The following is a 17,018-nucleotide window of genomic DNA, read 5'->3' on the forward strand; positions in this document are numbered from 1 at the left end:
CAGAATCCATACCTTCATTTCAGCTTAAGCCTCTTCCCAGAACAAACACAATTACAACCCACCTCCACTCCAGGCTTATGTATGAGCTGCAGAACCCCTCAGCTGTGAATAGTGAGAGTAATTACCTTGCCTTAGGGCAAAGCCCACCATTGTTCAAAGATAAAAATATTCAGCAACTTCAACCACCCCCTCCTGGCCAAGGGAGAGGGCCTCAAATCAAGGTCACAGACACTCCAGAGAAAGCAACCAACTGACCGGCCCACTTCGAGTTACTGAACCCAGTGAGTAAAGCTTCTAGGGATCTCAACACCAAACCTCTGTGAACCAGCCACTCCCCAACACAAAGTCTTAAGAAAATGAAGAAAGGCCATTGGAAAGGAGGGTCCATAGAAAAATTCCTGGAAGAAAAAGACATTAACTCAGAGATACCTAGAACCTCTGAGGAGAATATGATCTGGTCTCCATCACAGAAAGACTTCCTTGAAGAAATGAGGAAGGAGTTTTAAAATCAAATGGAAAATTTGGGAGAGAAAATTAACACCTTGCAACAAGAAAACAAATCCTTGAAAAATACAATTGGACAAATGAAAAAAGAAAATTCTCTCAAAACCTCAATTGGCCAAATGGAAAACTCTTTCAAAAATAGACTTGACCAATTGGAAAAGGAGTTGCAAAAGGTAAAGGAAGAAAATTCTTCTCTAAAAAAAGGAATGGAGTCAGTGGGAACTAATGACTTGATGAGACAGCAAGAGTCTGCTAAAACCAAAAAATCGAAAAAAGTAGAAGAAAATGTTAAATATTTCATCAGCAAAACCTTGAGAATAGATTAAGAAGAGACAACCTGAGAATTATAGACCTTTCTGAAAACATTGAAGAGAAAAAAAGCATAGACTTAATATTACATGATTTATTGATGGAAAACTGCCCTGATACCATGGAACCAGAGGGCAAAATAGTTATTGAAGAATACATCAGTCCCTAGGGCGGCTAGGTGGTGTAGTGGATAAAGCACCGGCCTGGAGTCAGGAGTACCTGGGTTCAAATCCGGTCTCAGACACTTAATAATTACCTAGCTGTGTGGCCTTGGGCAAGCCACTTAACCCCATTTGCCTTGCAAAAACCTAAAAAAAAAAAAAGACTACATCAGTCCCCTCTGGAAACATGAAAACACCAAGGAATAATGAGGCCAAATTCCAGAACTATCAGATAAAAGAGAAAATCCTGCAAGCAGGTAGAAAGAAACAATTTAGATACCAAGGAGCCACAGTAATGATTACACAGGGCCTGGCTGCATCAACATTAAGAGATCAAAGGGCCTGGAATGAAACATTGCAAAGAGCAAGGGAGCTTGGAATGCAGCTAAGAATCCACTATCCAGAAAAGTTGAGCCTTCTCTTCCAGGGGAAAAGAAGGACATTTAATGAAATGAGAGACTTCCAGCATTTCCTGATAAAAAGACCAGAACTAAACAGAAAAATGTGGACATCAAACAAGAGTCTCTCTCATTGAGACTGCTGTCCAATAGGATGAAACTGGCTATATCCCCACCTGGGAGAAAGATTCTCATAACTCTTTAGAATTGTAACTCTAGTAGAAAGAATATAAGTAGCCAGAAGTGATGGACACTCATGACTTTTCAGTGACTCAGATAGAATGACTTAAAAATAATACCTCATTAAAAAGGGAGACAGTAAGGAGATGGGAGGATGGAAGAGTTTCAATGGGGTAAATCTCATTACATTAAGAGGTACAAAATACCTATTGTAATAGAGGGGAAGAAGGGAGGAGGTGAGAACTACCTAAATCTTCCTCTCATCAGACTTGGCTTAAAGTTAAGGTACACATACTCAATTAAGTTAAGAAATTTATCTTACGTTTCAAGTATTAAAAGGGGGAAGGGGGAACAGGGAGGGGGAGAAAAATGGGAACTAACAGAATGAAGGGAAGGAAGAAGGGGAAAAGGGACAGGGGAAAGAAAGGGGAGGGGTTGATATAGGAGGGCAAACACACTGAAGGTAGTAGTATTCAGAAACAAAATACTGGGGAATATGGATAAAGGGGAAAAGGGGAAAAATGTAGACAGGAAAAAGATAGCATGGAGGGCAATAGAGTTAGTAATTATAACTTTGGATGTGAATGGGATGAACTCTCCCTTAAAACATAAGCAAATAGCAGAGTGGATTAAAAAACCATAATCCTACAATATGCTACTTACAAGAAACTCATTTGAAGCAGAGAGATACATATAGTATAAAGGTAAAAAAAAAAGGTTGGAGAAAAATAGATTTTGCTTCAGCTGAAGTGAAAAAAGCAGGGGTAGCAATCCTTATCTCAAACAAAGCAGCTGCAAAATAGATAGCATTAAAAGAGATAAGGAAGAAAAAAGAGATAAGGAAAGAAACTATATCCTCCTAAAAGATACCATAAACAATAAAATTATTTCAATACTAAATACATATGCAACCAATGGTATAGCACCAAATTCTTAGAGAAGTTGAAGACAAAGACAGCAAAACTCTTATTAGTGGGAGACCTCAATCTCCCACTTTCATATTTAGATAAATCTAATCATCAAATAAACAAGAAAGGAGTTAAGGAGGTAAATAGATTGTTAGAAAATCTAGATATGATAAACTTATGGAAGAAATTGAATGGGGATGGAAAGGACTATACTTTTTTTTTTTCTGCAGTACAAGGCACTTACACAAAAATTGGCCATATACTAGGGCATAGAAACCTAATGATCAATTGCAGAAAGGAAGAAATAGTGAATACATCTTTCTCAGATCATAATGCAATAAAAATCATATGCAGTATTGGACAAAGGAGATATAGACCCAAAACTAATTGGAAACTAAATAACCTCATTTTCAAGAATGAGTGGATTAAACAACAAATTATAGAAAGAATTAATGATTTCATCTTAGACAATGACAATAATGTAACAACATACCAAAACCTATGAGATTCCCTCAAGGCAGCTACCAGGGGATATATTATATATTTAAAATTAGAGAAAGAGGAATTCAATGAAGTAAATATGCAACTAAAAAAATTAGAGAAAGAACAAATTAAAAATCTCCAATTAAACACCAAATTTGAAATTCTAAAAATTAAAGGAGAAATTAATAAACTCAAAAGCAAGAAAACTATTGAACTAATAAATAAAACCAAGAGTTGGTTTTATGAAAAAAATCAATAAAATTGATAAACCTCTGGTCAATTTGGTTAAAAAAAGAAAGAAGAAACCAAATTGCTAGTATCATAAATGAGAAAGGTAAACTCACCACAAAATGAGGAAATTAAAGTAATAATTGAGAATTATTTTGTCCAACTCTGTGCCAATACATTTGACAATCTTAGTGAAATGGATGAACATTTACAAAAATATAAGTTGCCCAGGTTAAATGAAGAGGAAATTAAATACCTAAACAGTCCTATCTGAGAAAAAGAAATTCAACAAGCCATTATTGAACTTCCTAAGAAAAAATTTCCAGGGCCAGATGGATTCACAAGTGAATTCTTTCAAACATCTAAGGAACAACTGGTTCCAATTCTATCTAAACTCTTTGGAAAAACAGGTGAAGATGGAACTCTGCCTACCTTTTTTCTATGATATCAATATGGTGCTGATACCTAAACCAGGAAGAGTTAAAACAGATAAAGAAAATTATAGACCTATCTCCCTGATGAATTTAGATACAAAAATCTTAAATAAAATCTTAGCAAAACGATTACAACAAGTTCTCACCAGGATAATACATTATGATCAAGTAGGATTTATCCCAGGAATGCAGGGTTGGTTCAATATTAGCAAAACTGTTCATATAATTAATTATATCAATAACAAACCTACAAGAAATCATGATTATATCAATAGATGCTGAAAAAGCTTTTAACAAAATACAGCACCCATTCCTACTAAAAACATTAGAGATTTTAGAAATAAATGGATTGTTCCTTAGAATAATAAGTAGAATCTATCTGAAACCATCAACAAGTCTTATATGCAACGGGGATAGGCTAGGGTCATTCCCAATAGGAGCAGGGGTGAAACAAGGATGTCCATTATCACCACTACTATTCACTATTGTATTATAAATGCTAGCTTCAGCAATAAGAGAAGTAAAAGAAATTGAAGGAATTGTAATTGGGAAGGAAGAGACAAAACTCTCACTCTTTTCAGATGACATGATGGTATACCTAGAGAATCTCAAAAAATCATCTAAAAAAACTACAAGAAATAATTAGCAACTTTAGCAAAATTGAAGGATATAAAATAAATCCTCATAAATCCTCAACAGTTCTATATATGACTAGCAAGATACAGCTGGAAGAGCTAGAAAGAGAAATCCCATTCAAAGTAACCTCAGACAATATAAAAATACCTGGGAGTCTGTTTGCCAGGGCAGACTCAGAAACTTTTTGAAAACAATTATAAAACACTTCTCACACAAATAAAATAAAATTTAAATAACTAGGGAAACATCAACTGCTCATGGATAGGTTGAGCTAATATAGTAAAAATGACAATTCTACCAAAACTAAACTACTTGTTTAGTTCCCTACCAATCAAAATTCTAAAAAATTACTTTAATGAGTTAGAAAAAGTTATAAGTAAATTCATATGGAGAAATAAAAAGTCAAGAATTTCTAGGGATTCAATGAAAAAAAATACAAAAGAAGGTGGCTTAGCTTTATCAGATCTAAAATTATACGATAAAGCATCAGTCATCAAAACTGTCTGGTATTGGCTAAGAAATAGAGTGGTGGATCAGTGGAGTAGACTAGGTGCAATAGCAGAAAATGATTATAGCAATCTGCTGTTTGATAAGCCCCAAAAATCCAGTTATTGGGATAAAATTTCTCTTTGATAAAAACTGTTGAGAAAATTGGAAGTTTAGTATGGCAGAAACTTGGATTAAAGCAATACCTCACAGCCTATACCAAGATAAGATCAAAATGGATACAGGATTTCGACATAAAAACAATATTATAGGCAAACTATAATATAAAGGAGTAGTTTACCTGTCAGATCTATGGAAAGGGAAGCAGTTTATGACCAAGGAAGAGATAGAGAACATCACTAAAAATAAACTAGATAATTTTGATTACATTAAATTAAAAAGCTTTTGCACAGACAAAACCACTGTAACCAAGATCAAAAGAAATGTAGTAAATTGGGGAACAATTTTTACAACTATTGTTTCTGATAAAGGATTCATTTCTAAAATATACAGGGAACTGAGTCAAATTTTCAAAAACATCAAGCCAGTTCCCAGTTGACAAATGGTCAAAGGATATGCAAAGGCAATTTAAAGATGAGGAAATCAAAGGGATCCATAGTCATATGAAAAGTTGCTCTAAATCATTACTTATTAGAGAAATGCAAATTAAAGCATCTCTGAGTTACCACCTTGCACCTCTCAGACTGGCCAATATAACCAGAAAGGACAATGATCAATGTTGGAAGGAATGTGGGAAATCTGGGACACTAATGCATTGTTGGTGGAGCTGTGAACTCATCCAACCTTTCTAGCAAGCAATTTGGAATAACACCCAAAGGGCAACAACATTGTGCATACCCTTTGATCCAGCAATACCACTACTGGGTCTGTACCCTGAAGAGATTATGAAAAAGGGTAAGAACATCACTTGTACAAAAATATTCATAGCAGCCCTGTTTGTGGTGGCAAATAATTGGAAATTAAGTGAATGTCTTTCAGCTCAGGAATGGCTTAACAAACTGTGGTATATGTATGTCATGAAACACTATTGTTCTATTAGAAACCAGGAGGGATGGAAATTCAGGGAAGCCTGGAAGGACTTGCATGAACTGATGCTGAGTGAGATGACCAGAACCAAAAAAAAAAAATTGTACACCCTAACAGCAACAGGGGGGTGATGATCAATCTTGATGGACTTGCTCATTCCATCAGTGCAACAATTAGGGACAATTTGGGGCTGTCTGCCATGGAGAATACCATCTGTATCGGGAGAAAGAATTATGGAGTTTGAACAAAGACCAAAGACTATTACCTTCAGTTTAGGGGAAAAAAAACCATTTTCTTATTATGTAATTTTGCTATCTCTTATACTTTATTTTTTTCCTTAAGGATACGATTTCTTTCTTTATTACATTCAGCTTAGATCAGTGGAAGCAATATAAAGACTAACAGAATGCCTTCTATGGGGGGGTTGGAGAAGGGAAGCGAGATTAGGGGAAAATTTTAAAACTCAAAATAAATAAAATCTTTCTTAAAAAAAAAAGAATCCGCTAATCACCTTCTGAAAGAAATCCCAAAATAAAAACTCCCAGGAACATCATAACCAGTTCCAGAGCTCACAAAGCAAGCAGCCAACAGAAAACAGTTAAATTATTATGGAGCTAGAGTCGGTAGTAGACTTGATTTGAGAGCTTCCACTTTAAAGAACCAGAGAGAAAAGGAATTAGGATTGTAACCAAGAATCACCTACCAAGTAAAATTGAATACAATCTCTTGGAGAGGAAAATGGACATTTAACCAAACAGAAGACTTTCAAGTGTGTGTGTGTGTGTGTGTGTGTGTGTGTGTGTGTGTGTGTGTGTGTGTGTGTGTGATGCAGTTAGGGGTTAAGTAACTTTCCTAGCATCACCCAGGTAGAGTGGGTCAAGTGTCTGAGTCTGAATTTGAACTCAGATCTTCCTGACTTCAGGACCCATACTCTATTCACTGCTCCACCTAGCAGCCCCATCAAACATTTATAATTACAAGACCAGAGCTGAATTGAAAAAAAAAATCACCTCCAAATGCAAGCATCAAGGGAATCATAAAAAAGATAAAAAAGAAAAAGAAATTCAATAAGGGTTAAACTATTTATATTTTCATATAATATTTTAACTCCATACAACTTTATTACTATATGAGAAATTAGAATATGTAGACAGAGGATGTGGATATGAGGTGTCTTTAATAAGATGATATCCCTCCCCCAAAAAAATAAAGAATGAGAAAAAAATTGCATGGAAGAATAAGTGATGGAGATTGAATGTGGTAAATTATCCCACATAAAAGAGGCATGAAAGAACTATTAAAAAGGGGGGGGGCATTTGGGAGATTGGGGATAGCAGGCAAAACCTAACCTGACTCTCATCAGAAATGGCTTAAAGAGGGAATAAAATACACATTCAAATATAGAACTCTATCTTGTCCTGTAAGGAAGTAAAAAGAAGCAGGGATAATAGAAGGGGAGGGAGAACTGATAAATGGGAGAGTTTACTGAGGAAGGTGGTAACAGAAGTAATAAACACTTGTTAAAAGAGAAAGGGACAGAGTAAAAGAAGGAAGAAGATAAAGAAGAAAAAAATAGCATGGAATGAAAAACAGTTATCATAACTAAATGTAAATGGCATGAATTCACACATAAAATAGAAGCAGATGACAAAGTATATTAAAATGTATACTGCTACAATAAGTTGTTTACAAGAAACATATCTGATAAGAGATACACACAGGGTAAAAGTAAAGGGCAAGACCAGAACCTATTATTCTTCAGCTGAAGCAAAGAAAAGAGGGGGAACCAAAAAAAAAACCAAAAATAATCTAATTAAAAGAGATAAAAAATATATCTTGTTGAAAGGTACCATAAACAATGAAGCCATATCAATAATAGACATATATATAGCAAATGAAATAGCATCCAAATGTTTTAAGGCAAAGTTGATTAAGTTATAGGAGGAAATACATAATAAAATAATACTAATGGGAGACCTCAACTTTCCCCCACTCAGAAGTAGATAAATGTAACTGAAAAAAAAACAGAAAGGCAGTGAATAAAATTCTGGAAAAGTTAGTTATGATAGATCTCTAGAGAAAATTAATAATATTAGAAAGAATTATACCTTTTTATTAGCAATACATGGTACCCTACATAAAAATTGACCTTGTATTAGAACATAAAAACTCACCATGATATACAAACAAGCAGAAATAGTGATTGCATCCTTTTTAGAACATAATGCATCAAAGAGCAAATCATAGAAACATTAAGTTCAATAAAGAAAATTACAACAATGAGACAGCTTACCAAAATTGATGGGATGTAGCCAAAGCAATACTTGGGGCAAAAAAAATAACTTACTGCTCACATCAATAAAATAGAGAAAAAGCAGATCAATGAAATGGGCATACTGCTAAAAAAAATACTAGGGGGAAAAAAGCAAATTAAAAATCCCCAATTAAACACCAAATTGGAAATCCTGAAAATCAAAGGAGGTTAATAAAATCAAAGTAAGAAAGCCATGAACTACTGAATAAAATTAGACACTTGATTTTATGAAAAAAATTAATAGTATCAAAAATGAAAGGGGTGAAGTCACCACCAATAAACAGAAAATTAAGGCAATTATTAGGAGATTTATTACCAATTTATCTGCCAATAAATTTGATATTCTAAATGAAATGAATGAATAGCTACAACAATGCAAATTATCTAGATTAACCAAAGAAGAAATAATGACAATCTTAGAAAAAGAAATTGAACAAACCATTAATAAACTTTCTAATGAAAAATCCCCAGGACCGAATGGATTCACAAATTCTATCATACATTGATAGAACAATTAATTCCAATATTTTATAAACTATTTTGAAAAAATGGGCAAAGAAGGAGTCCTCCCAAGGCCCTTTTGTGACACAAATATAGTGCTGATAACCATAACATAGAAAGAAAAGTATAGATCAGTTTCTGTAATAAATATTGATGCAAAAAATTTAAATAAAATACTAGCAAAGAGTTTACAGCAATATATCACAAGGATCACTGTGACCAGGTAGGATTTATACCAAGAATGCAGGGATGGTTCATTATTAGGAAAATTATCAGCATAACTGACCATATAAGTAATAAAACCAACAGAAATTATATGATTGTCTCAGTCAATGCAAAAAAAATCTTGGACAAAATTTAACACCCATTTCTATTAAGAAAAAACCCTAAGGGGTGGCTAGGTGGCACAGTGGATAAAGCACCAGCCCTGTAGTCAGGAGTACATCTGACACTTAATAAGTCTGACACTTAATAATTTCCTAGTTGTGTGGCCTTGGGCAAGCCACTTAACCCCATTTGCCTTGCAAAAACCTAAAAAAAAAAAAAAAACTCTAGAAAGCATAAGAATAAGTGGAGATTACCAAAAAATGATATATAACACTTATCTAAAACCATCAGCATGCATTAGCTGTAATGGGAATAACTAGAAAGTATTCCCAAGACAATCAAAGGTTAAACAAGAATGTCTAATATCATCTTTATTGTTTAACATTGCACTAGAAATGTTAGCTATAGCAATAAGAGGAAAACAGAAATTAAAGGAATTAGAGTAGGCAATGAGGACATAAAACTATCACTCTTGCAAATGATATGATGTTATTCTTAGAAGATCCTAAAGAATCAAGTAGAAAACTATTGAAATTATTAACCAGCAAAGTTGAAGAATACAAAATAAACCCACATAAATAATCAGTATTTCTATGCTAACACCAAAGTCCAGCAACAGGAGAGAGCAGAATAAATTTTGTTTAAAAGAGCTTTAGAAAATACCAAACACTTGGGAGTCTATCTGCCAGGACAAACCCAGGAACTCTATGAACACTACTGTAAAGTACTTGTCACACAACATCAGATCTAAACAATTGAGAAAATGTTAATTGCTCTTGAATATACTGAGCAAAGTTGATCTAAGTTGATCTTATTTATTCAGTGCCATATCAAAGTATCAATAAAGATTTTTATGGAAATTAAAAAAATAAGAACAAAATTCATATGGAAGAACAAAAACTGAAGGATATCTAGGGAATCAGTTTAAAAAATGGGAATGAAGGTGATCTCAAATTGTATTATCAAAACAATCTGGTACTGGTTGAGAAATAGAGTGGTAGATCAGTAAAATAGATAATTTCATTTTACAAAAACCTTTGAAAAACTAGTAAATTCTATGGCATAAATTAGCTATAGACCAACAAGATAAGGTCAAATTGTGGGCATGATTTGCACATGAAGAGATACTATAAACATATTGAGAGTACACAGATAAATTTATTTGTCAGACTTATGGATTGGGGAAGAATGTAGGAAAGAAGATAGAAAAGATAGAAAATAGATCATTTTGATTATATAATATTAAAAAGTTTTTGTGAAATAAAATCAGTACAACCAAAATTATAAGGAAAGAAGAAAACTTGGGAAATTTTTTTACAGCAAGTATTTTTGAGAAAGGTCTCATTTTTCAAATATATAGAGAACTCAAATATATAAAGACTCAAGTCATTCCCCAGTGATAAATGGTCAGAGGACATGAACAGAAAGTTTTCAGAGAAATCAAAGCTATCTGTAGTCAAATAAAAAAAATGCTCTAAATCACTATTGATTAGAAAAAAGTATAAAAACAGTGCTGAGGTACCACTTCATACCTATCAGATTAGCCAGTATGACAGAAAAGAAAAATGGTAAATGTTGGAAGGGATGTGGAAAATTTGACAGATCATTGCATTGTTGGAGTTGTGAATTGATCCAACTATTCTACAGAGTAATCTGGAACTATTCTCAAAGGGCTATAAAACAGTGCATACCCTTTGATTCAGCTGTACCACTTTAGGTCTAAATCTCAAAGACATCCCAAAAAAGGAAAAGGATTTATTTATAAAAAATAAAATATTTAGAGCAGCTCTTTTTATTTTGGTGGCTAAGTGTTGGAAATCAGAAGAACTGGGGAATGGCTAAACAAGCTGTGGTGTATAATTATAGAATATTATTGTGCTAAAAAAAATGACAAGCAGAATAATTTCAGAAAAACCTGGAAAGACTTGCATGAACTGATGCATAGTAAAGTGAACAGAACTAGGAGAACATTGTAAAAAGCACAATATTGTTCATTGAAGAACTGTGAATGACATCGCTCCTCTCAGCAATATAATGATCCAGAATAATCCCAAAGGACTGTGAAGAAGCATGTTATCTATATCCAGAGAAAAAGCTGATTTTGAATGAATACAAACTGAAGCATGCTATTTTCACTGTCTTTTCTTTTGAGTCTTATAGAAAATGACTAATCAAAATGTTTTACATAATTGCACATATATCTGATTGCCTACTATTTCAGAGGGGGCATGGGGGGAGAACGAGAAGGCTTGAAGTTGGAACTCAAAACTTTGAATGAAAATGTATTTTTTAAAAAATTGGAAAAGAATTAATATATTTAAATGTCCTTTAAAAAAGTAAATTGATGTCCTTTACAAAAAACAGTCTTGGGGCGGCTAGGTGGCACAGTCGATAAAGCACTGGCCCTGGAGTCAGGAGTACATGGATTCAAATCCGGTCTCAGACACTTAATAATTACCTAGCCGTGTGGCCTTGGGCAGACCACTTAACCCCATTTGCAAAAAAAACCTAAAAAAACCAGTCTAATTTTATATTTTGGCTTAATACCTTTTTACCTTAATACCTTAATACCTTTTTCTAATCTTCATAAGTGGAGACTTATAAATCTCTCTTCACTTGTATTACCAGTTCTATGTAATCACAATTTCAGAAGAAATGAAAAATATAAAAGTCATTTGTGTATATAATTCAAGTTGTGTTTTGGAGCAAAAAGGTCTTAACAGATGTTAATGATAATTCTTTATTGGATTACTGATTTGCATATACATACAGATTAAATGTAAAATATGGTTTATTGATGAATAGTAGAATTATATACATAACTTCTGATCCTTAATTTTATGTTGCATGGAATTTACCTCTATGAACTCTTCTGATTTATTTTTTGTTCTACCCACATCTTAGTGCTTCCATTTATGCTTCTTTTTGAACTCTGCTATACCCATACTCAAGCCATAGTTCAGAACAATCTACTGGGGGAAAACCTAGTTTAAATTTTATGATATTATAGTTACAATAAGTAACATGGGACAACCATGATTGTCAAAAGACTTGGGACCCAGAAAAAATCTCAACTAGCTAGCTATTATTAGAATAGACTTAAATTTTTGTTATTAAATTTAATGAGAATAAATGTAAAGCTCTGAAAAATGAGTTTCCAAATCTCAACTACAGAGGGAGTATAGGATGAAAGAATCATGGCATATGAAAAATATTCAGAAGGGCAGATAGTTGGCACAGTGGATAGAGCGCTGACCCTGGAGTCAGAAGGACCTGAGTTCAAACGCAGCCTCAGATACTTTGTACTTACTGTGTGACCCTGGACAAGTCACCTAACCCAGGTCATCTCACCAAAAGAAGAGGGGGTAGAGACTTAATGTTAGTTGATACTATAGCAAGACCAGATCACATTTACAATACGTACTCAGTTCTCTGGTCTGACTAATTTTAGGGAGAACAAGTCTAATAGAACAAGCAGAATGACAGACCTGGAAAACCATCATTTATGAGGTCTTGTTCAAATAAATTGAGCATGGGTATTCTGGACAGGGCTTGAGATTGGGGTTATTTTAGTTTCTTTGAATATTTACCCCCTCAAGTATTATCACATAGAAAAAGAGTTGGACTTGTTCTCCTTTCCCTCCTTAGCTCCTCCCTGTCCCCAACCTAGGACAAAGCTCAGAGTAGTGGGTAGAAGCCACAGAAAGGACAGATTTCATTTCATGATAATTAGAAGTTTTTCTAACAATTAGAACTGTGCTAGAAATGGGAATGGGTCATCTTTGGAGATGGGTATCCTCTTTTACAAATAAAGGACAGACAAGGGCTGGGAATATGATAGGCAAGATTCCTATTCATGTATAGGTTGAACTAAAGTATCTGTCAAATCTCTCCCAATACTATGATTTGTGATTGTTTTTGCTTCATAAAATTTATGGTACTTTTTGCTTTTGCCTCAGCAGTAGACATATGTAAGGGTTTTTAAAATATATATATATGATTAAATGAGAACAGTGGGTGACTGAAGTAGTGAGGTAAAAGAACCTATAATTTAGTAATTCATTTTTAAGATAAAAATATGCCAATTGGATATTTTGTGTAAAATAGTAGCATTCAAATTGCCTATGTAGGATTTAGCTCCGTCCTACCCAATGCAAATTTTTGATTAACTTCAGGCCACCTCTTGAGAAAAAAATTGGATGAAAATGAAATAGAAGTTGGTTACTAAGTGTCCATGACTAGCCTAATTTTCATTCATTTTACATATCAGACTCCCAAGCATATTCATGTTGCATTTTTCCTTACTGTGTAATTTCACTACCATTGCCTAGCTACAAATAAAATTACAGACTTAAAACTTCAGAATTTTTCTTTCTGGACAGGGATAGTTCAATGTAAACAAGATTATTATATCTAACCATTTAGATATAGGGAAATTTGATACTGAGTCATTGGCATATAATTTACTGCAATTCCTCAACCCAGAAGGAATTTTGAAAGGAATAAAAAAAAAGATCTTTCACTGTGCCTTCTTTATGACATTATTTATACAGTTTACATTCTATTTTCATATATAAATATATCTCATTCAAAGGTATGAAATTCTGTCTGCTCCATTTTCCCATAACAATGCATCACTTTAATACACTGCTGTGTGATTTGCAGAATGTTTTCTTCTCAAGAACCTGGAGGTAAGCAGGGCAAACATTACTATTCCATTTTACAGAAATTAAACCACAGAGGCATTCAGCCACATTCCTGGCTAATTGTCAGGGCTAGGACCACCCCCCCCCCCCAACCCCTCAGCCACTGATCTTTTCACTGCACCATATTTCTTGCCCATGTTCCTCTGGTTAAAGGGAATGATGCAAAACAAAATAAAATATGTATCTAATATTATAAACATACACACAATCTTCAGATCCTCATAAAATATTGTTAGTTATTTGTTTTCCAATGATTTTTCTTTTTTTGTTTGTCTCATTCCTTGCTTTATCTGTTAGTTTTCTTTATTTTCTCTCATAATTAGTTTTTTTTGAGATCTACAGGTCTTTTCAACTTTGAAATAAAAAAATAAAAAAATTGTTCTTAATGTGTGGATCATCATATTTTGCACAGCCAGTAATATACATTTGCTGGTCCTCTTTTATTATAATTTTTTTCTGAACTTGCAAACACCAACTAAAGTGAGTACTTCCTTGTATCCTGCAAAACAAAGAAAAATATAACCTACATGAAACTGCAAATCTCCTTTTCTTTTAAAATATATGATGAATTCAACATATAACTTTCAAAGCTGTGTCACAGATTCTTCTAGTACGTTAATTTTTTTAATTTAAAAAAAGTTCCATGTTTTTTTCTCCTTTTTATACTTACTATATATTCATACTGAAGAGTCACATGGGTCATGTCCAAATGTTTCATTCTGCATCTTGAGTCCATCTCCTCTCTGCCACCAGTTCCCTTCAGAATCATAATTCGCTATTATGTTAATCAGGGTTCTTCAACCTTTCAAAGTTGTTTATCTTTGCATATTATATATATAAATAAATTTTTCTCATGGCTCTGCTCACTTCATTTTGCTTTAATTCATGTAGGACCTTCCAGGTTTCTCTGAAAACATGCCTTTAATTATTTCTTAAGGTATAAGAATATTCCATTATATTCACATGCCAGAATTTATTCACTCATTTGCCATTTGATAGATGCCCTTTAAGTCTGACATTCTTTCAACTACAAAATGAACTAATAGAAATACTTTTGGAAAAGGTCTTCCCCGCCCTTTCTCTTCTCTCTGTGGCGTAGAAGTCAAATAGTGGTGTTCCTGGGTCAAAGGATATGCAAAGATTAGTACATTTTGAGCATAGTTCTAAATTGCTTCAGAATCTCTTGATTAATCCCAATAAAAGGAATCTAGGTGGCACAGTGGATAGAGTGCTAGAGGCAAGAAGACCTAAGTTCAGATTTGCCTCAGTAGCTCAGTGTCCCAGGGAAAGTCACTTAATTTCTGTCCATCTCAGTTTACTCATCTGTAAAATCTCTTAATGCTATTGTGAGAATACAATGAGATAATACTTGAAAAATCTTTTGTAAACTTTAAAGTTATATATAAATGCTAGCTATTATTATTTGAAATAATATTTTATTGTGCTCAAACATTGAAAGTTAGGATTTCTTTCTTTGAAAACTGATTTTTCATATCATTATTCTTATCTTATGTATCTCTCAAATGAGACTTTTATCAGAGAACATTTTGACAGAGTCATTTTTCCCCCAATTAAATTTTTTCCCATTTTAAACTACATTATATTTATGCAAAAATTCTTAAAGTTTTTTATAATCAAAATCATCCATTTTTTGTTTGTATTTCAGAGTTTCCACTCAGTTCTAGTCTTTTCATCAGGAATTCTTGGAAGTCTTCTATTCCATTTTCCCCCCTGTAGAATTATACTCACTTGTACTAATCAGCTTAATACTTAAATCCTTAATACATGAACTCTTTGTGGCCTTGTTAGTCCTTTACTAGGATATTTAGGCAAGATCTATCTCTTAGGTTTGGATATGCTGCCATTTTCCCATTATTCCCAGGTGTTTATTCTTTTCTACTATGTTTTTCCTGGTATGTAGTATTTACATATATTTTGGTTTTTCTTTTTTAGTTAGCCACTGAATCTTTGTTCTATCGTGCTGTCCTTCAAGACATCATTAAAGAGTGTTATGGCATCACTGAATGGTAAGAAAATTTTAATTTAATTCCATTAATTTACAGATACAGAAGGCAAATTATTATTAAAGATGAACTTGTGTGGTATCAAATGAATCAGTTAATGAAGCTTTATGCCTCAATTGCTGTGCTTTGAGTTTTTTATCACTAAAATGAGGTCCATAATATATTGCCTTCCTATCCCCCTGTGCTATTGTGAGGATAATGGGTTAAATGGGCTTCAATATTTAATCAAGAGAATTGATAATATTAGACACTATTACTATAATCTCCACCAAAAGAGAGGACAGAAGGGAAATTATGTAGTGCTGTCATCCTTGAACTTTGTCTTCAATAAGAGGGTGAACAGCACCAAATGTGGTTGAATAGACCAAATCCAAGGCTTGAGGAGGTCCACAGACCTGGATTCTAGTCTGCCATTGACTTGCTGGATAACATGACCCAACTCTTTCCTATCTAATAAACTTTTGGAAAAGTGTATATAGTGAGATAAGTATGAAATTCAAAATCACTGTGAATATAAACATGATTACTATTACTCTCAGATGCAGAAGCCCTATCCATCCTTCAGGGTCATCTCCTTCATAAAGTCTTCTCTGTATAAAATAGGACCATGTTGACAATAAAATTGCTGGCTAGACATGAGCCTCAGCACTCCAAGAGGTGGCACATGTACTCTTTTGGAATCTCTACCACTTTTTTTAACTAGAAAGAAAGGTTTATTATCTCTCCTTTTCAAGCTAAGAGCATGATTTTTTTTTGTTTGTTTCTCCATCTCTTTTCTTTTCTATGGTCCACCCTGAACTCTTTTCAATGAATTCAATTTTTTCTGGTTTTACCTCAACAACATAGTTCAACACTCAATATACTACTCTTTTGTGATTATAAAACAATGACCATTTTTGACTACTAGTCATGATTATAAAACAGTATAATTATGATTATAATATCCAATCCAAGTGCAGAGAACTTAATGATTGATATAGGTTCTGTGCGGTGTATCAACAGAGAATAAGCAGCAGAAAAACAATTCATTATCAGGGAAGTGTATGGTCAAAAAGGCATTTGGAAGAAAACCCTCCAAACTTAGCTGTGTAACCAAAGCCTGTGTCAGAAACAATTTATTAGTATCCAAGCATTTCTGCTTAGAAAGATAGATTCAGAGGGACAGATTCCTTCTGACAAACAGACAAGTCTGTGACCCATGCAATTTCCAATTTACATTTTATAGAAATTGTAAACCAGAAGCAAAATAATTTCTAGCAGCGAAGTCAAATAAAGAACAAAGTAGCAATTTAGGGCTTTAGATCGACCAAAAAGAAAAAGTTGTGTTAATGCCAGTGTGTCCTTTGAAAAAACGTCTTCCTCAAACTACTCC

General features: G+C 33.6%; 1 protein-coding gene across 2 annotated transcripts in view; it reads left to right on the top strand.

Annotated features, from left to right (window-relative positions):
* Positions 1-17,018, top strand: part of METTL25 (methyltransferase like 25) — a 178,068-nt gene that overhangs the window by 139,385 nt on the left and 21,665 nt on the right. For both annotated transcript variants that reach the window (XM_074226524.1, XM_074226523.1), the window contains exon 8: positions 15,576-15,649. In XM_074226524.1, the coding sequence (XP_074082625.1) occupies positions 15,576-15,649 (74 nt within the window). The remainder of the gene's footprint in view (positions 1-15,575; positions 15,650-17,018) is intronic.

This window comes from Macrotis lagotis, chromosome 2 (assembly GCF_037893015.1).
Source record: "Macrotis lagotis isolate mMagLag1 chromosome 2, bilby.v1.9.chrom.fasta, whole genome shotgun sequence".
Classification (NCBI taxonomy): Eukaryota; Metazoa; Chordata; class Mammalia; order Peramelemorphia; family Peramelidae; genus Macrotis; species Macrotis lagotis.